The 20,265-nt window shown below is 46.2% G+C and overlaps 1 protein-coding gene across 1 annotated transcript in view; it reads right to left on the bottom strand.

Annotated features, from left to right (window-relative positions):
• Nucleotides 1-20,265, bottom strand: part of HEXD (hexosaminidase D) — a 51,350-nt gene that overhangs the window by 20,230 nt on the left and 10,855 nt on the right. Inside the window, exons 5-12 of the mRNA XM_060253005.1 lie at nt 17,404-17,568; nt 16,124-16,307; nt 11,279-11,350; nt 9,736-9,931; nt 9,109-9,191; nt 7,685-7,763; nt 6,143-6,244; nt 4,934-5,023 (exon numbers count right to left, since the gene is read on the bottom strand). Of these exons, the coding sequence (XP_060108988.1) occupies nt 4,934-5,023; nt 6,143-6,244; nt 7,685-7,763; nt 9,109-9,191; nt 9,736-9,931; nt 11,279-11,350; nt 16,124-16,307; nt 17,404-17,568 (971 nt within the window). The remainder of the gene's footprint in view (nt 1-4,933; nt 5,024-6,142; nt 6,245-7,684; nt 7,764-9,108; nt 9,192-9,735; nt 9,932-11,278; nt 11,351-16,123; nt 16,308-17,403; nt 17,569-20,265) is intronic.

Below are 20,265 nucleotides of genomic sequence, written 5' to 3'. Positions count from 1 at the left end.
TCGCGCCTTTGTGCAGCAAAGACGCGATTTCCGCCTGCAGGGGAGTGGACGGAGGTGTGGTGAGGAATCTGTGGTGTTTCGGAGTGGATGCGAATTCTATTAGGTAGCCCCTTTGAATGATGGCGAGGACCCAGGAGTCCGAAGTGATGTCTCTCCAGGCAGGGTAGAACGGTTGCAGACGAGTGTGTGTGGAAGGCTGCGGCTGATGGGGGGAAACTGGACGGCTCGGGGCAGGGTGGTCAAAGAGACGGTTTGGAAGTAGCTGCAGGTTTCTTGGCTGTTTGAGGGCGTCGGTGCTGAAAGGAGGGTTTAGATTGTGGTGGTTTGCGTCGCCATGGCTCCTGTTGTCTCGGGGACCTGGTTCCCTTATAATGGCCGGGCCTCCAGTTCCTGTGCCTGCTGAATTGGGTTGGATGTTGCGAGACTCCCAGTCGTTTCGCCCTCTTCCTGCCATCGTCTACCGATGTGAGAATGTCATCCGTAGTTGCGTTGAATAAACCAAGGCCATCGAAGGGCAAATCCTCAACCTTGTACTTGATGTCAGGTTGAAGGGACGAGGATCTAAGCCAGGCGTGTCTGCGAAGGGCTATGGCTGAGGCCAAGGTTTTGGAGGAACACTGTGCAGCGTGACGAGCGGTGTTGATCTGCTGCTTGCTTACTCTGGCTAGCTCCTGCAAGGCATTGGTCGCTGATTTCTGGGATGCCTCGGGTAGAGATGGGATCAGTGTGTTAAGGAAGGTGGTCAAGTTGTAGGCGTATGCTGAGAAGCATGCCATGTAATTATGTATTTTAGTCGTGGCCGTTGTGAGGGAGTATATCTTCCTCCCAATGGTGTCGAGCTTTTTGCCTTCCCGTTCTGGGGGCACTGGGTGCCTGGTTTGTTTGGACTTCGACGAAGAATGGACAATGATCGAGTTCGGAGCCGGGTGTGTGAATAGAAACTTCGAGTCCGGTGCGTGTATCTTATAAAGGGCTTCAACCCTTTTGGATGTTGGTGGTACCGATGCCGGTTTGTCCCATGCTTCCTTGAGCGTTTCCAGAAGGACAGGGAGCATGGGAAGAGAAGAGCTTGATGGTAGATCCGCATGAACTAGGTCGAATACGACGTCCGAAACTCTGGGCGCGTCGGTGTTGAGCTTCAGGTTCAGTGAGTTCGCCATATTCGAGACGAGGTCGAGGTATGACTTTGGGCCCTCTGACGGTGATAGTTCCGCTGGCTTTGCTATGTCGGAGTCCGGAGACTGTAAGTCCGAGCCCGAAGAGTGGTCGGAGTCGGAGAGTTCCTGCTCGGAGTCGTCCTCGGTTTCTTGGTGCGGGTCAGGCTGGGGTTGGAGGGGTGCCGGCTGTTTGTCAGGAACAGCGCGCACGGATTCGAGTGGTGAAGGGAGTTTCGGTTCGGCGCTACGGCGCGTGGGTTCGTCACGATGCCGAAGCAATGTGTCCAAATCAGGGTGATGTCTGCGTGGAGACACATCTCGGTAACGGGTTCGGTCTGGTCTGTCCATGCGGTCCCGGTACCGAGGAGAGTCATGATAGCTGCGGTAGTGACGGTCTCTCGGGTCTGTGCGGTAGACCTCGTAGGACGGAGATCGTCGGTGCCGTCTTCGGTCCCGAGGGGACGGGGACCTGGACCTCGATGGGGAGTAATAATAGTATCTCTCCCTGCGGCGGCTGTGTGACCGTCGGCGACTGCGGGATCTTGGTCTGGTTGGAAGGACTCTAGGAGTCGAAGGCTCTCGGGTCAGAGCGTGGGCGTCCAGTGGTTGTGAGAGATCCACGAATTTACGAGGGTCGAGAGGACGGTGACTGCTGACGGATATAGGAGAGTGGGTCTCCAGTATCTGGTCCGGTGGAGAGTTCGATATCGATGGGGACTTAGATGAGATGCGCACGATTTCTAACGGTGTGACAGACGGTGTTGCCGTCGACTTCGATGTCGGAGTTTTCGGGATCGAGCCCGAGCCGTCTGCGGTCGGGTTCGATGCCTTCTGTTTAGTTGCGGTCGAGCTCGTGGTCGGATTCGAACCCGAGTGTTGTCCGGTTTGATCTGATGGCCGGGTCTTAGGCTTCTTAGAGCTTACATTGCCCGTCGGGTCCGCGTGGGCAGAATCGGAGCGGCGGCGCTTTCTGGTGTCATCCGACTTTTTGGTGTGCTTGCCAGACTTGGGCTTACAGGGACCTTGAGTCGCAGAAGCTGCCGACTGCGTCTCTCCCGCGAGAAGTGGGGAAGATGGCGCGAGTTGTTGTTGTCCGCCATGCGGCGTGGTCGGTCGGAGGGAGGTCTCCATAAGATGGCTCCTGAGCCTCGCAGCACGATTTTTGCGGGCCTGTTTGCCAAACTGGCTGCAGTGCACGCAGGAGTCTGTACGGTGAGTCTCTCCGAGGCAAAAAAGGCAAAGAGAGTGACCGTCGGACGAAGGGATTTTGGAAGCGCAGCGGGTGCAACGTTTAAAAGTTATTTTGTCCCTTCCTTCCATCCGCCCGGGGGGGGGGGAGGGAGAAGTCCGGAAAAATAGTAGAAGAGAGGTCTTTTTTTTTTTTATACGATACCAAGGAGAAGGTGAAGATTGAAGCGAAGAATTGAAGCGAAGAGAAGGTGAACGTTGAAGATTGCAATGAAGAGTTGGAGATCAGCGAGGAAGGTGCGATCCGGTCGGCGGTAAGGAAGAAACTGAGTGGCTAGGCGCCTCCCCCTCGTCCAGGCATGCGCAGTGCCTGCCTCCTCCCCAGGACGAGTGGGAGGCGCGCCAGATCTGCGATCAAGATTGCTTTGAATTCTCCGAGGTTGGGACCAATCCTGCGGATTACCCATATGTGTGAATGCACAGAGACCACGAAGAAGATGCTAAAGCTCAGTATAAGCTTAGGCTGGCCAAAGATGATAAAAACAACAAAAAAAGGGTTCTTTTCTTATGTTCAGAGTAAGAAAAAGAGCAAGGACATGATAGACCCATTGCGAGGGCAGGAAAGTGAAATTGTAATGAAGGCAATGAAGAGAGGGCGGAACTGGTCAATTCTTACTTTTCCTCAGTCTTCTCTTTGGAGGGAAACGGTGCTCAACATGGCAAAAAACAGAACATATAAGGAGGGTATCAAGTTCCAACCTAGGATCAGCATAGGGGTAGTACATAAACACCTAGTTTCTTTAAATGACACTAAGTCCTCAGGGCCAGATGAATTGCATCCAAGGGTTCTAAAAGAGCTTGCGGATGTAATTTGAGCCTCTGGCTATTATTTTTGAGAATTCTTGGAGAACAGGAGAGGTGCCGGAAGATTGGAGGCAGGCGAATGTTGTCCCCATCTTCAAGAAGGGGGAAAAGGAGGATCCAGGTAACTACCAACCCATCAGCTTGACATCTATACCTGGAAAAGTTTTAGAACAAATCATCAAACAGTCAGTCCTGGAACATTTAGAAAGGATGGCTGTGATTACTAAGAGCCAGCATGGGTTTCTCAAGAACAAGTCATGTCAGACTAACCTGATCTTTTTTTTTTTTTTTTTGAGAAAGTGACTATCTTGCTGGATCAGGGGAGTGCTGTAGACATCGCTTATCTTGATTTCAGTAAGGCTTTTGATAAGGTTCCACATACTATCCTTGTTGACGTTGGTAAAATGTGGTTTGGATCCTGTTACCGTTAGGTGGATCTGTAACTGGTTGACAGATTGCACCCAAACGGTGCCTGTGAATGGTTTCTCATCCTCTTGGAGAGAAGTGACAAGTGGAGTGCCTCAAGGATCTGTCCTGGGACCTGTTTTGTTCAACATCTTTATAAATGATTTGGATGAAGGAATAGGGGGAATGCTTATTAAATTTGCAGGTGATACTAAATGGGAGGGGTTGCAAATACAGTAGAAGACAGAAACAGGATACAGGAGGATCCTGACAGGCTGGAAAACTGGGCTAAAACGAATAAAATGAATTTTAACAGGGATAAATGTAAAGTTCTGCATTTAGGTAGGAAAAATCCAATACATGGTTATAGGATGGGGGAGACTTGTCTTAGCAGTAGTATGTGTGAAAAGGATCTCGGGGTCTTAGGGGACCATATGCTAAACATGTCAATAGTGTAATGTGTTGGCTAAAAAGGCATATGCAATTTTGGGCTGCATCAACAGAAGTATAGTATCCAGATCACATGAAGTGATGGTATCACTTTACTCTGCTCTGGTAAGACCTCACCTAGAGTATTGTGTTCAGTTTTGGGCACCACATTTTGAGAAGGATATAGAAAAGTTGGAATGGGTCCAGAGGAGGGCAACGAAGATGGTGAGGGGTCTGGAGACCAAGTCCTATGAAGAAAGGTTGAAGGAGCTGGGCATGTTTAGCCTGGAGAGGAGGCGGCTGAGCGGTGATATGATCACCATCTTCAAGTACTTGAAGGGCTGTCATATAGAGGATGGTGTGGAATTTTTTTCTGTGACCCCAGAAGGTAGGACCAGAACCAATGGGTTGAAATTAAATCAAAAGAGTTTCCAGCTCAACATTAGGAAGAACTTCCTGGCTGTTAGAGCAGTTCCTCAGTGGAACGGGCTTCCTCAGGAGGTGCTGGGCTCTCCTTCTTTGGAAGTTTTTAAACAGAGGCTAGATGGCCATCTGACAGCAATGAAGATCCTGTGAATTTAGGGGGAGATATTTTGTGAGTTTCCTGCATTGTGCAGGGGGTTGGATGAGATGACCCTGGAGGTCCCAACTCTATGATTCTATAATTCTACAAGGCAATATATACTGTATTTATTGTTAAACTATGTCAACAGTATTTAGTGTTCAACTATATCAGAAATTTGGCCAAGATGTACTGTAAAACTCCCTCTCTCAAACAGGAAACATCACAGCAGCCTCAGTGAACAAGATTTATTGTGAGAAGAACGTGAAGCTTTTAAGTTGAAGTAGCCAGCTCTTTCAAGCTAATTTTATAAGAGACTCTGAGTTACCTTAGCGCATCTGGCTGAAAGAGATGAATCATTATAGGATGGATCTTCTTTCGCTTTCTGTGGTAAGGGCTGAACCAGCCTGTGACATATCTGAAGACATATGTGTATGTGATTAAAACTGAAGAATTAATGCAGTATAAGTGAGACAGAACACACCATTTCTATATATGAGATTTCAAGCTGATTACAAGGTGTATGCACAAGACAACACAGCATGGATCAACCACTCCATACCATATAACCATACTTGCAACCAATTCTCCCTCTAAGCTGTGGAGTTTTGTGAGCAAAAATTCCATTTTGTGAGCTACTGGCATTATTGTTGTGAGCTCCTGCATAAATTAGTTTGCTCTGAGGCCATTTTTCCTGAGCGAGGACAAAAATGTATGAGCCAGGGGCTAAAAAACTGTGAGCTAGCTCACACTAACTCAGCTGAGAGGGAACACTGCTTGCAACTCGGATGAATGAAGAGATGCGTTCATTTTCTGCAGCGCATCTCCTATGTGGAGAAACGATTCTCATTGTATTAGAACAGGGGTCCTCACCATGGGTATCATAATGCCCACTGGCACATTTTTTAGAAAGTGGGTGAGGCCAGGTGGGGCTCCTACTGAGCACAGCTTCTGATAGGCTACTGGAGATCTGATTGGCGATGTAACTGCCAGCACAGAATTGATTCTATTCTTCCTCTCACTCTCCTTTCTCAATGTATTTTTTAGTTGCTCCACTTGGCCTTCTCTATCTGTGTCTGTCTTTGGCAAACACGTTCCGGTTGTGGTCACTGTTGTGTTCTTAACACTTGGAATCAGAATAAGGAGGCAGCATGGCTTCAGACAGGAGCACAATTTAATAAGTTCAGTTCTTTCTCCGTCTGGAGCTACGGTGAATACAACTCCCTTTGCCCTTGTTCCCGTCCACTCCAAGACTTTTATTCACTCCAAAGGAAATTGTATTCACTGTAGCTCCAGACGAGGCCAGTCTAAAACGCTGGCCCGGGTTGAAGAGATGGAGTTGTCACAACACCACATCCACCACCCTGTCAGAATTCAAAAGGTGTCCACAGGCTCAAAAAGGTTGGGGACTACTGTAGTAGACAGTATGGAGCCATGGGTAGCTATGAGCTTTGCAGCAGTTATATTTTAGGCAGTTATCAGGTTGATTGTGGACGAAACAGCATAGGAGATACTTTTTTTTTTCTTCATTGCCTACCTGTTGTTTTCCAGAAGTTCATCCACTGAGGGTTTGAGGTAGAAAGCTATTTGGGTCACAAGTGAGAGGATTTCACTTCCTGGGAAAGTCCCTGTGATGTCACTGTTCAAGAAGAAAGTCCTTGTGAGCACTGAAGATAAAACAGCCAGCATATCTAAACTTTGCTCCTGACCCAAAGAACTATATTGACAATTACTCACTTTAGAGACTGGAAACCACTTGTATGGTGTGTTCACACTACACTAAATAATGCGTTTTACATCCAGATTTTTTGCTATTCTCACACAGTAAAAATCCAGATGTAAAAGGCATTGTTTAATGTGGTGTGACCACACCAATAGAGTTCTTTCTTACTGCTGCTCCATTCTTTTCTGTGGTGTTTTGATATGCAAATATTTTGTGTGTGTTTTAATGTAGGGTTTTAGATGCATGTTGCTGCCATTTAAAATTTAGGTTTCTAAAGAGAAGAACTGAATGGGCTGATTGAAATATGTTATGATTGGATGGTAGCTAGGGGGCAGAGCTAACCGGTTTGGGAAGAGGGTTCGTATGTGAGACAGGAAGGCAAGCTGAGTGAGTAAGGTCATTGGGTGAGGTGCTGCAGAATATGAGAGCAATCTGTATTTTTTTGTAGAAGTTATTAGCTTATGTGGCAAGTAAGGGAAAAAAGCCTCTGTAGCTCGGTCTATTTAAGCAACATTAGTGAAAGGAGGAAAACTGAAACTATTATGCTTATGAACTATACCGTTATGCTGTTATACTTCTATTTGTGTTTAAGTGGACATAGCTGTTTTATTCAGAGCTAAGGACCTCCCTCTTTTTACTTCAGAGACCCCCCCCCATACGCTGCCCATTCTATCATTATGAACATATGAAACTACCTTATACTGAATCAGACCCTTGGTCCATCAAGTCAGTATTGTCTACTCAGATTGGCAGCGGCTCTCCAGGGTCTCAAGCTGAGGTTTTTCACACCTATTTGCCTGGATCCTTTTTAATTGGAGATGCCGGGGATTGAACCTGGGACCTTCTGCTTACCAAGAAGATGCTTTGCCAATGAGCCACCGTCCCTCCCCCCTCTATCATTCTAGCAAATATAACTAAGCTATCCAGTTCTTTGGGTTCAGCTAAGAAGTCTAAGGGGAGAGCCTTCAGTGGCAGCAAAAATAAGTAGGACCACTACAGACCACTGCAGAGAAACACAATTACAGGTTTTACATATAAGGCATCTCAGAAAAGAAGCAAAACATTACACTTTCCATACCCCCAAATAACAGAGTTCCACTGTTCTTGAAAAAATCTTAAAACCTTAGGAGCAATGGAGCTGATCTGTGGCAATGATTTACTAACAAAACCAACAGGTCATAACTATAGCAGTTGATAAACTTTGAATTAAAACTCATGATTGCATTTTTTTTGGCTCATCTTCAGACACTGCTGTGACCAAGAGAGCCCATTCCTTCTTCAAGATGCACAGCCTATCCTCAACTATGATTCCCTTAGTCCTGGGTCTGTCTACAATTCATAACTTGGAGCTTTTACCTCATGAAAGTGTCTGTTTCCAGACTGGAGATCCCTAAAAGTTTTTCCACATCTTCTTTCACTTTTTCTGAATAGCCACCTTGAGGGATTAAAGGGTAGAGTAAAAGCATGAGATGGGGGAAAGTTTTTTTTAAAAGAAAATGTAAAGGCTTTAATGAAAATCAATGCTAATAAAAATAATAATAATAACTTTTTATTTGTATCCCGCCCTCCCCGCACAAGCAGGCTCAGCGCGGCTCACAACATAGGAGTGCAATACAATATAATAAAATCACATAAAACAGTAAAATTAATATGCAGTTACATTAAAATTAACATTAAGGTGCTAATAGATCTTAATTCAGTAGAAAAGAAGAAACATACACAGCGACATTATCCTAGCTCGGTATGGGCGAAGGCTATTTTGAAGAGGTATGTCTTACAGGCCCTGCGAAATTGATTTACACATCGCAGGGCCCGTACCTCCTCCGGGAGTTGGTTCCAGAGTAGTGGGGCCACAACAGAGAAGGCCCAATCCCGGGTGGTCTTTAATCTGGCCTCCCTTGGCCCAGGGATATTCAGCTGGTGCTTACCAGCTGACCTCAGTGCTCTCTGGGGCTCATATGGGGAGAGACGGCATGGACAGTGAGTTTACTACCACACAATGGGCAGATGGTGGTGGCAGCCACAAGCATAGCCACCTTCAAGAGGGGTTTAGATAAAAATATGGAGCAGAGGTCCATCAGTGTGACACAGAGTGTTGGGCTGGATGGGCCATTGGCCTGATCTAACATGGCTTCTCTTATGTTCTTATGTGATGCAGAGTGTTGGGCTGGATGGGCCATTGGCCTGATCCAACAGGGCTTCTCTTATGTTGTTATGTGACACAGTGTGTTGGACTGGATGGGCCACTGGCCTGATCCAACAGGGCTTCTCTTATGTTCTTATGTGATGCAGAGTGTTGGGCTGGATGGGCCATTGGCCTGATCTAACATGGCTTCTCTTATGTTCTTAGAATGAGCCTAGTTCAAAACTCAACCATGGCCTACTTTTTAAATCACGTCATATTGATGGCAAAGTGACACACAACCTATTATTTGCCTGTGTGCATTTCTAAAAACCAATGCTCAGTAAGAATTAAAGTATGATGCCAGACTGCCCAGACCCATAAATCACCATCCAGTTACTCATAAAAGATGGACCAGAACTCACCAGGTTATGGAGGAAAAGGAAAAACAAAAAGCTGAGAATGTATTTTCCAGGTCAAGGATTGGTACAGATACATGGAGTTTGAACTTTGGGGGCAATCCTGATTGGCTTTGGGTCCCAGCAAAAAAGTGGGGTACCTTTTTTTAAAAAAATTCAAATCAAAGAACTGTTTTGAAAGTAATCTACAAGTTCTGATCTTACTAAACTTTCTGACTGAGGAGAGAGTCATTCTATACCGTTCTTTAGTGACCGGAGACATATGGCCAATGATGGGATTCCTACAGGCAGAAGCTCACACAGAACAGAGAAGTGGTCATACCTAGAGAAGAAAATGCAGGCCTATTTAGTAAAATGCAATGTAGGCAGGTAATGCAGCAGTGCAGACAATAACGTTAGCTTCAGTGACATGAACAGAGCATCCTGGGAAAAAAGTTGCCCATGTGCAGACTCAATGCAAGTATTTGGTCTGTTCTCCGGCTATAATTATACTTTTATAGGGACTGAGATATAGAATGGAAAAAGAATTCTGAATACCAGGAACTTTAAAAAGAGGGATGAGTGAGAAGAAAAGGTCAATAAATATGGGTAGAAAACGAGTAAAAGAGACGGAGCAGTGGTAAAATCAGAAAAATCCTCTTCTAGCTTAAACCTCTCTTTTCAGTTCTGAAGTGTCAATCAAAACTGCCTCTGCATTTTACAAATTTTCCCCACTATGGTGACAGCTAGACAATGCGGGTACTCATTTATATTTCAGCTTGAAAATTCTCAGTCTCAGGATTCTTCTTAAGATACAGAGTCCTGTAATTTTTCAGTACAATAATAATTCTACAAATATCATAATTACCTGCAGAGGTTGTAATTACCTTTGCCATCCAGTCAGGGCAATTCCTTGGAGGATGCCAGAAGGAGTACTCTCAGCCACTTTCAACCATTGTTGCTGATTTTTAAGGTGATGGCCAATAAGTGTTAGGCACTGGTTTACTCCAGTGGCCCCTTTAAAAGCACTAGCTAACCATAATTTGGGAAAGTTACACTTCTGGTACTTTTCTATGAGAATTGCTGAAAGGCAAAAGAGACAGGATTATCATCAATTGCACAAAGTGTTAAATTTGATGGCAGGATGCATACTAGGTCTACAGATAGACGATAATGCCCTGTAGCCCAAGGATAGCTTCCTGGTTACCACTGAATGTAAATTCTGAGGCATACAGATCCCTTCTATTGATAGTGCACTGGATCAGACTCACCTCAAGTTTAAAAAAAAGTGAATTGTAGCCCAGTGATAAAAAGGCAGTAATCCTAAATGCTGTTAATGCAGGCAAGCTAGACTTGCACATTTCTACGGACTTCTGCTAATTATTTTGAGGCAATGCCAAAGAAGTCTCAGATTTCAATGAGAGAACAGTGGAGCAAGCATCTTTCAAGATTTAGTTCACAAATTTACTTCATCAGGTTTGCTTGACTTAAGGCAGCTTTTGTCTCATTAAGTAAACACTGGAAGCTAGTGTGGTGTGTAGTGGTTAGGATGCTGAACTAGGACTGGGTAAATCCAGGTTCAGATCCTCACTCAGCCATGCTCCTCTGCTGGTTGACCTTCAGTCAGACGTTTTCTTTCTGCCTGACATATCTCACAGGGTTATTGACAGAGGGAAAACGTTGTTATAACAAGATGAGCTCCTACAAACTGAGGAACGAATGACTTCAGACCAATGACTTGGTTTAAGAAATAGCCAAATGGATTAGCCAAATGGGTTGCACGTTACAGCATCGATTAGCAGCCAAACTAGACTTGATATTACACAAATACACCACTGTGTATAAAAAGCTTCGCCAAACAATCAAGATTCCAGGCACAGATTCAGTGAGAACCTTCTATCTGATTGTCATCAGCAATCTTCATGTTAGATTTAATTCCTGTTTCCCGTGTGCCATTTGCAAAGGCCTTTGAGAGAAATACAGTATTCATCCTCAGTGTAAGGTGAGCAGTATACAACAACTTTCGGCTTGCTGTCATAAGCCACTGCTACTGGGGAGAAAGGACTCCCTAAAATCCCAAATGCCTCCCATTTGCCCCCAACAATTTTGTGTGCCCACCCCACAAAACATTTGCAGACTGTTCTCCTGGATGGCTGTTACCTGTAAAAAATCACTGTTCTAAATATTACACGCTGAAAAGCAACTACAGACACAACAATTAAAACAATGGCTTATTACATATACCTAGCACATACTTATTTTTCTTCCAAGAGTCCCAGATGATTCACCATGTGGGGAGGGATGGCAGGCCCAAGCACACTGGCTGCGCCCCATCTTTGCCTGACTGCCTAGCATGACTGCATGGAGGAAGTGGATGCAAGCACACCTTCTTCCCATGGTCAGTGAACAAAGCCACAAAGTGGTACCAACCTTTACTGCTGACATCAAGATCTGGAGCATAGTCCCAGATCATCAGCTCCACAAGCTGTGCTATCCCAGAATCTAGAAGGAAGAAAAAAAAAATGAGTGATTGTAAGGGGCTTGGGAACCGAATGGCATTGTTTGTACGAAAAGCGAAGAAACGGAATCAGCGATCAAGAAAAGAAACAGAAAATGTCCCCCTCCTCAAAGGCCAGGTGTCATTGGCCAACAGCAATGCCCAGGAGATGTGGCGAGTGGGCAGCAGAGAGCCAGTCTGCAATGCTTCCGCCATTGCAGAGCCCAGCTCCAGGAACAAGATAGTGGCAGCAGCAGAGGAGCAGGGAGCATATGGGAGCCGGGAGTAGCTTGTCCGATGCTCCTTGCAGCCAGGCCAGAGCAGCTGAGGACAGGGTGTGCATGGAAGATACTCAGGGATAGTTGGTGGTGCCTGTGGCTGGTCCAGCAGGCTCTGAGTCAATACCCAAAGTACCAGAAGGAAGGATGGAAAGTGGTCCTTCACTGGAAGAGGGGGCAGGTCAACAGGTGGAGGGAGGAAAGCAAATGAGGCTGCTGCTGACAGGCCAAGGAAGAAGACAGCCGCTGAGTCCAGGTCATAGAAGGGGCCAAATGGTTGAGAGGAAGAGGAGCAGGGGGAAATAGAAATTTGTGGCCTTGAGGGAACCCATTCAGAGTTGAGGCACTACAGCTGATGGTGGCCCAACCCCCAGGGGGCAGGCAGGATGTGACAATGTCAGACCTCTGCAGAGCCAGCAGCTTAGCTACTGGTGGCAGCCAGACGACCTCTGTGTCTGTACCGGGGAACAGCCCAGGCCCCAGGAGGGGGCAGTCCTGCCACCTGGCTGTGAAGTGGTTCTGCTCCATGTGCAGGGGACGGATGCTGACCACACGGTGCAAAATACCACAGCTGGGATACAGAGTAGCGTGCAGGAGTGGAGAGGTGGCAGCAATATTGTACATGGCTACATGGTCACGGACACTGGCAGCAACATGCTGGCAGCAGTGGTGGCTGCGCACCTCAAGCCAGTTTGTGTAGTGGTTAAGTGTGCGGAGTCTTATCTGGGAGAACCGGGTTTGATTCCCCACTCCTCCACTTGCACCTGCTGGAATGGCCTTGGGTCAGCCATAGCTCTGGCAGAGGTTGTCTTTGAAAGGGCAGCTGCTGTGAGAGCCCTCTCCAGCCCCACCCACCTCACAGGGTGTCTGTTGTGGGGGAGGAAGGGAAAGGAGATTGTGAGCCGTTCTGAGACTCTTCGGAGTGGAGGGTGGGATATAAATCCAGTATCTTCATCTACCTCACAGGGTGTCTGTTGTGGAGGAGGCAGGGAGAGGAGATTGTGAGCAGCTCTGAGACTCTTCAGAGTGGAGGGCGGGATATAAATCCAATATCTTCATCTACCTCACAGGGTGTCTGTTGTGGGGGAGGAAGGGAGAGGAGATTGTGAGCCGCTCTGAGACTCTTCAGAGTGGAGGGCGGGATATAAATCCAATATCTTCATCTACCTCACAAGGTGTCTGTTGTGGGGGAGGAAGGGAGAGGAGATTGTGAGCCGCTCTGAGACTCTTCAGAGTGGAGGGCGGGATATAAATCCAATATCTTCATCTACCTCACAGGGTGTCTGTTGTGGGGGAGGAAGGGAAAGGAGATTGTGAGCCGCTCTGAGACTCTTTGGAGTGGAGGGCGGGATATAAATCCAATCTCTTCATCTACCTCACAGGGTGTCTGTTGTGGGGGAGGAAGGGAAAGGAGATTGTGAGCCGCTCTGAGACTCTTCGGAGTGGAGGGCGGGATATAAATCCAATATCTTCATCTACCTCACAGGGTGTCTGTTGTGGGGGAGGAAGGGAAAGGAGATTGTGAGCCGCTCTGAGATGCTTCAGAGTGGAGGGCAGGATATAAATCCAATATCTTCATCTACCTCACAGGGTGTCTGTTGTGGGGGAGGAAGGGAAAGGAGATTGTGAGCCGCTCTGAGACGCTTCAGAGTGGAGGGCAGGATATAAATCCAATATCTTCATCTACCTCACAGGGTGTCTGTTGTGGGGGAGGAAGGGAAAGGAGATTGTGAGCCGCTCTGAGACTCTTCGGAGTGGAGGGCGAGATATAAATCCAACATCTTCATCTACCTCACAGGGTGTCTGTTGCGGGAGAGGAAGGGAGAGGAGATTGTGAGCCGCTCTGAGACTCTTTGGAGTGGAGGGCGGGATAGAAATCCAATATCTTCGTCTTCAAGGGTGTTGTATGCCTGGTGCACACGCTTCACTTGGTGGTGAAGGAGGCTCTGGGGCTGAGGAGCACTGTCAAGTCCACCAGGGACACGGCCACCCTCAAGATGCCATCTTTGCTCAAGACCTGGTCACCCACTTCTCATGCAGTATCAAGTCTGCCTGTCTGCTGTGGGAGAGGCAGGGGGAGGGGGATGAGCCTGAACACTGGCTCGTCCTGAAACTTACCCACCTATTGAAACTCCACCTATGGCATGATTGCATGTTTGGTGGAGTGGAAGAGTGTACTGCAGGATGTCATCTCCTCCATGAACATCCTGCACCAATGACTGAGGAAACCCCTGGACACCCCGTTTACTTTTACCCTCCAAAGAAAATCTTCCTCACCCAACACCTACTTCATGAAACATCTACCTCATGAAAGCACTTCATGGAACAACATCTACCTCATGAAGATGAAGATATTGGATTTCTATCCCGCCCTCCACTCCGAAGAGACTCAGAGTGGCTCACAATCTCCTTTACCTTCCTCCCCCACAACAGACACCTTGTGAGGTGGGTGGGGCTGGAGAGGGCTCTCACAGCAGCTGCTCTTTCAAGGACAACTTCTGCCAGGGCTATGGCTGACCCAAGGCCATGCTAGCAGGTGCAAGTGGAGGAGTGGGGAATCAAACCTGGTTCTCCCAGATAAGTCTGCACACTTAACCATTACACCAAACTGGCTCATGAAAGAACTTCATGGAACAACATCTACCTCAGCAAACATCTGCCTGTACAAACAAGTCTGTTCAACTATCCCTTTCCATTGCATTTGTACAATTCACAACAGGTGATCTCTTCCACCAAAATTTCACACGGGGGAGGCTGTCACCAGTGGATCTATATGTTTGGGCCTGAGGGGGGCTGGGAACATTGTGGACATGCCTTACTGATTTGCAGTGCTTGTCAGGGTTACTTTGGGGAGCCTGTCAAAACTCTGAAGGTGTCTGCCTTTCTGTCCTTCAGAACTGGTCTTGGGAGACTTGGGGAGGGGGGATGGTTGGGCGGGGGTCATGCCCAGGTGAAGTTTCCAAGCGAGTTTGGTGTCCCTGATTTGTTCCTGACCATTCCACAGACTCTTGCAACTGCAGCTGTCTTTTCCAGAGAGAACACTGGGGAGACCTTTTTTTGGGGGGGGGGGGGTGTCTGTACGTGGGAACCCAGATGGTAATCTGCTCCCAACTTGGAGAGACTGTAGAGGAGCAGGTGACAGGGTGAGGTTCCCTGTATTTTTGGCATACGTAGCTTGCAGGGGGTCTATTCTATACACTTTTGAATATGTGCCTGACATTTTCCCCAAAACCTCTTTCCTGGAGGAGCCTTCTTTGGAGGGCTGTCACTCAGACACCCTAAATTCAATCAGCACATAACTTAAGAGGGCATGTAGAGGAGTATCAAGGAGAGGTCCCCGGTGAGCTTGATGTCTGTCGCTTGAACAGGGGATGTTCTGTACACTCCTGAACCTCCTGGATCTGTGCCTGCCATTTCCCCAGAAAGCACTTTCCTGGGGGCACCTTCTTCAGGGGCCGTAACTTGGACCCCATAAATCCAATCCTCACAAAACTTGAAGGGCAAGTAGAGGAGAGGCATCCAAAGATCCCTGGTGAGTCTGGAGTCTCCAGAATGCTGGGGGTGGGGGGTTCTACAACATCATGAACCTCATGCATTGAACCACTTCATTTGACAGCCGCCCGTGACAGTTCATGGCTCACAAACTGGGCTTGCCACCAACCAAAATGAACTATATCTTCCTTCCAACCCTCCCAGCAATTAACACAGAACAATGGTCACATTCAACAGCCAGTTTCCTTATCACTACCCTTCCAGGAAGCCCCACCAAACAATGGGCACATCCACAAACCTATTGCCCTTTCATCACACCCCCTCCAGCCTAGAAATAGCAGCTCTCCAGCAGCCCTGGCCCCACTCAATGCACAGCAGCCAAGAAGGTCTGAGCGCCTGCTCCGGCTGCAACGCCACTGAGGATGTTCTCCGCAGCTGAGAACGAAACGTCTGGAAGGAAAACTTTCTCCAGTAGAACACGGCACTCGAGCCCGAAAGACTCTACAAACCCTAATGATGTTACCAGCCGTGAAAACCTGAAATCTTTGATCTATCTTCCTGGTTTGTGCCCATCCCTACAAATGTCTACTTTTTTGAAAAGTGTTGCTTTTGAATGGTGATGCTGCACCTTATTGGCATTTCAAAAACCAAACCACAACACAAAGCATTTCTTAAGCCACAATTAGATTTGAGTTCCATAGCACTTCATAGACCTACACGATTTTCAGGGTATAGGTTTTTGGAGAGTCAAAACTTGCTTTGTCAGGGATCTGACGAAAAGAACTTTAACTCTCAAAAGCTGACATCCCAAAATGTTGTCGGTGTCTACAGTAGCCCTGGACTTGAATCTAGCTGTTCTACTCCGAAATTAAGCTACGTTTGAAACCTAGTGAATTTTTACTCTGCTCCTCTCAGAAAGTAATGATGAGGCATTCATTGGCTCATTTGGATCATGAGGGTGTTTCAGAAGTGCGGTTAGAGTGGAAAAACTCTTCTCCAGTAACATACCTCTCAACGTTGCTTCACTCAGCCCCCGGAGCATGTCGTCCCATACAATGGGTTTCACCTTAGGGTGAGCTGAGACCACATGGCCAGCCACTGCTTTCAAGTGGGCCAGACACAGCTTTTCAATGGTATTTTCTTCTTCCTGTAGCCACTTTTTGGACTCCTCCCCTTCACCAAGATAATAAACCTGCAGCAGCCACCCAAGACAAGTTTCAGTTACTATTATTCTGATGATGGTCGACATTGTGCAGTTCTTTCAAAACGTGCTAGACACAGCTGCAGTGAGAAAGGGAAGTGGTGAGGTTCTCACAAGGAGATCACTGCCAGACACAGCTGACAGAAAATCAAGCTATATATGTCAGTTGTCTGATTCAGTGTGCAACTGCTGCCCACGTTCTCCTACGACATGCTAAATTGTCACATCCGTAGTCCATAACAGAATGCAAAAGACAGGGCCAGTTTCTACATCAGAATCCAGCTGGCATCATTCATTCAGTTGTGCATACAGGCACAATGAATTGCTGTAGGTTTTCAAGTCAAATGATATCATATCATTTGCAACCGAACATCTGACAAAGGTAACGCCACAAAACCAGGAAGGATGAAAAGACTATCATTTTTAAAGAATCTGAGGCGAAGTACACCTCCACTCATTTCTACTTTCTTTATTTGGCCAAAGTCCTCTTTCTTCCCAGTGGTTTAGAGACAGAAGTTGCTGTAGAAGGAGGAAACTGTAAGAGAGTTTCATTTGTGTTCTTCCCTTGTCAGGAAAAACATCAAGCACCCAGGGATGCCAGCCTCCAGGTGGGGCCTGGGGATTTGCCAGAATTACAGCTCATCTCCAGACTACAGAGATCGGTTTCCCTGGAGAAAATGGATGTCTTGTAAGGTGGACTCTTTGACATTGTACCCCACTGATGTCCCTGTCCTCCCAAGACTCCAACCCCGAATCTCCAGAAGTTTCCCAGCCAGGATCTGGTACCCCTATCCCGCCTCTTCCCAGCTGGTGGCCAGAGAGAATCTGACAACATTACACACTAGATTAATGACAAAAAAGATCCCGAACAACATTTAAACTAGCAGTAACTACACGATAATATTAATATTGTAAATTTTACTGTCTGATTGTAGAATTTAGAATCCCATCATTCCCAAAGAAGACATTCCAACCACGAGGGAACCGTAAGTGTGTAGCAACAGGAAGTGGCTGACTTCCGTGGTTCTTACGAGGTAAAAGTTGTGGTTACTGCAGAACAGTTTCAGCCCCATGCATCACACTATACCTCATCACAACCAATGTGAAACCATCGAAGTTCCTCATGCAGTGCTAACACTTGGTCTATCATTCTGCTGACCAGTCTCAGGGACTCCTCTTTATGTGGGTTCACAGTGTTGGGAAACATTTCCACTTCCCGCAGATGGCGGAACTCTTTGTGCTTCAGGACAAACTGCAGGAGAAATAGGAACCAGTAGATGCAGCCACCAAAACAAAACAGAAATGCCAGAGCAACCGGAGGTCAGTAGCTTTTGGAAGAGCTCGCGTACGGCCCAGCTAAGCCAAACAGGATTCACAGTGAAGTCATATAAAGTTAGAAGGGAACTCCAGGGTCATCTAGTCCAACCCCTTACACAATGCAGCAAACTCACAAATACTTCACCCCACTCAACCCCAGTGACATCTGCTCCATGCCTAGAAGATGGGAAAAACCCCTCCAGGATCCCTGGCCAAACTGTACTGGAGAAAATTGCTGCCTGACCCCAAAGTGGCAAAGAGCATTTCCCTGGGCATATAATGGACAAGGACTAAACACTGATGTAACCCTTCCTGCCCTCCTACTCATGACCTGCCTAAGTTCACAGAAGCAGCATTCCTGAAAGATGGCCATCTAGCCTCTGTTTAAAAACCTCCACAGGAGAGCCCACCACCTCCCAAGGAAGCCTGTTCCACTGAGGAACCATTCTAATGGTCAGGACGTTCTTCCTAATGATTAGTCAAAAACTCTTCTGATTTAATTTCAACAGACAGGTTCTGGTCCAGCCTTCTGGGACAACAGAAACAACTATGCATCATCCTCTGCACCTCCTTCAAGTACTTGAAGATGGTGATCCCATCACCTCTCAGTCATCTCCTCTCCAGGCTAAATATACGCAGCTCCTTCAGCCTTTCCTCGTAGGACTTGGGTCTCCAAACCCCTCACCATGGCCCTCCTCTGGACATATTCCAGCTTGTCTATACCCTTCTTAGATTGTGGTGCCCAAATCTGAACATAATACTCTAGGTGAGGTCTAACCAGAGCAGAGTAAAGTGTTACCATCACTTTCTATTCAAAAAACAATTTACTGTATTTTCTGTCAAGGTATATACCATACATATCAGGATCATAGTGCTTACATAGAGCAAATAATATAACCAAAAGTACAAGACAAAGAATCTAATAAGTCATATAACAACTAATGAAATATACCTGTAACTAATATTAAAACTGAATAAAAAGCTAGTGTAAATCCATTTGACTCCATCAGAAGACATTACCACAAAGACGTCATTAATTGCATTAGGAATTGCTTCTTGTGAGGTTAGATATGCTAGAACAGGAAACCAGACAGCATAGAAATTAGGAGAGAGAGGACGTTCGAGCTGAGCAATATTGTCTGTTATCTTGGCCATGACATAGGTAGACCACAGGTATTTTATGCCAGAGATTAATATCCGGATGTTTATCTGATTTCCACCTCATGGCCACAGCTGTCCTAGTAGCTGACGGAAGAAAGGAGATAGTTTCCTTTTTGTGTGGTAAACATTCAAAAGAAATCCCTCCAGTTAACAATAAGTGTTTAGGCTTGTATTCTATAGTTATGTCGGCGTCACCGTCACTTCACGTGATCTGGACACTATATTTCTGTTGATATGCCCAAACGCTGCATTGGCCTCTTTAGCAAGTGCATTACGCTGCTGGCTCATGTTCAGTGTATGGCCCACTAATACCCCTAGATCCTTTTTGCACATTCTACTGCCAAGACAAGTCTCCCCATCCCATAATTAAGCACTGGATTTTTCCTATTTAAATGCAGAAGTTTACATTTATCCCTGTTAAAATTCATTTTATTGGGTTTAGCCCAGTTTTCCAGACTGTCAGGGTCATCCTGTATCTTGTCTCTGTCTTCTACTATATTCGTGACCCCTCCCAATTTAGTATAATCCTCAAATTTAATAAGTGTTCCCTCTGTTCCTTCATCCAAATCATTCATAAAGATATTAAACAAAACAGGTCCCAGGACAGATCCTCGAGGCGCTCCAATTGTCACTCTTCACCAAGAGGATGAGGAAGTATTAACAAGCATTAACAGCCACCCGGAGTCCGCTTGTGGAGAGGGCGGGATGGAAATTTAAAGTAATAAATAATAAGCACTCTTCAGGAGTGATCTGTCAACCAGTTACAGATCCACCTACCGGTAATAGGATCCAAATCACATTGTACCAATTTGTCAACAAGAAGGTTATGTGGAACCTTATCAAAAGCCTTACTGAAGAAGAGTTTCACCTTTCTAAAAGCATTGGGCTTAGAAGGGCGTGTGACTCTGTTTAAGATATCATTGATATTATATTAGTCCTTTCTGCCACCTGATTCCGGATATGGCAGAATTTTCCCCAGCAAAAGTACTAAAAAGTGGATAGTGTCCAGACTGAAGAAGGAATACAGTCCCGTATATCTCTACATTTTAAAATAACCGATAAAGACACATCAAATTATACTGCTTTAGCAAAAAAATGGCTATTGTAAAAAGTCTAGAAATCTGCATGGCTACAAATATAGAAACTTCAGCTGTTTAGTGCAAGACCTGGTAACCTTTGCCGTAATAAAGTTTATTAAAAGAAATGCTAGTATAAATTAAACACCAGTAGCAAAAGACCATGTATCTATATAATGGGTAAGAGGGAGGGGGAAAGCCAGACTACGCAAGCAAATAAATGAAACTTTTAAAAGGTCAGAAAATGATGTAGACATTTGGGAGCAGGAGAGGAAGGATGTGCCTTTTATCAGCTGCGATGGGATGCCAAAGGCACTATCTAGCAGGTAGTGAAAAGGATTCTAAGGAAAAATCTGAATAAAAACTTATTCAAACTAAAAATGTGCGTTTCGGTT

Source organism: Heteronotia binoei, chromosome 13 (assembly GCF_032191835.1).
Source record: "Heteronotia binoei isolate CCM8104 ecotype False Entrance Well chromosome 13, APGP_CSIRO_Hbin_v1, whole genome shotgun sequence".
Taxonomy (NCBI): Eukaryota; Metazoa; Chordata; class Lepidosauria; order Squamata; family Gekkonidae; genus Heteronotia; species Heteronotia binoei.
This window is presented reverse-complemented; position numbering and strand designations above follow the sequence as displayed.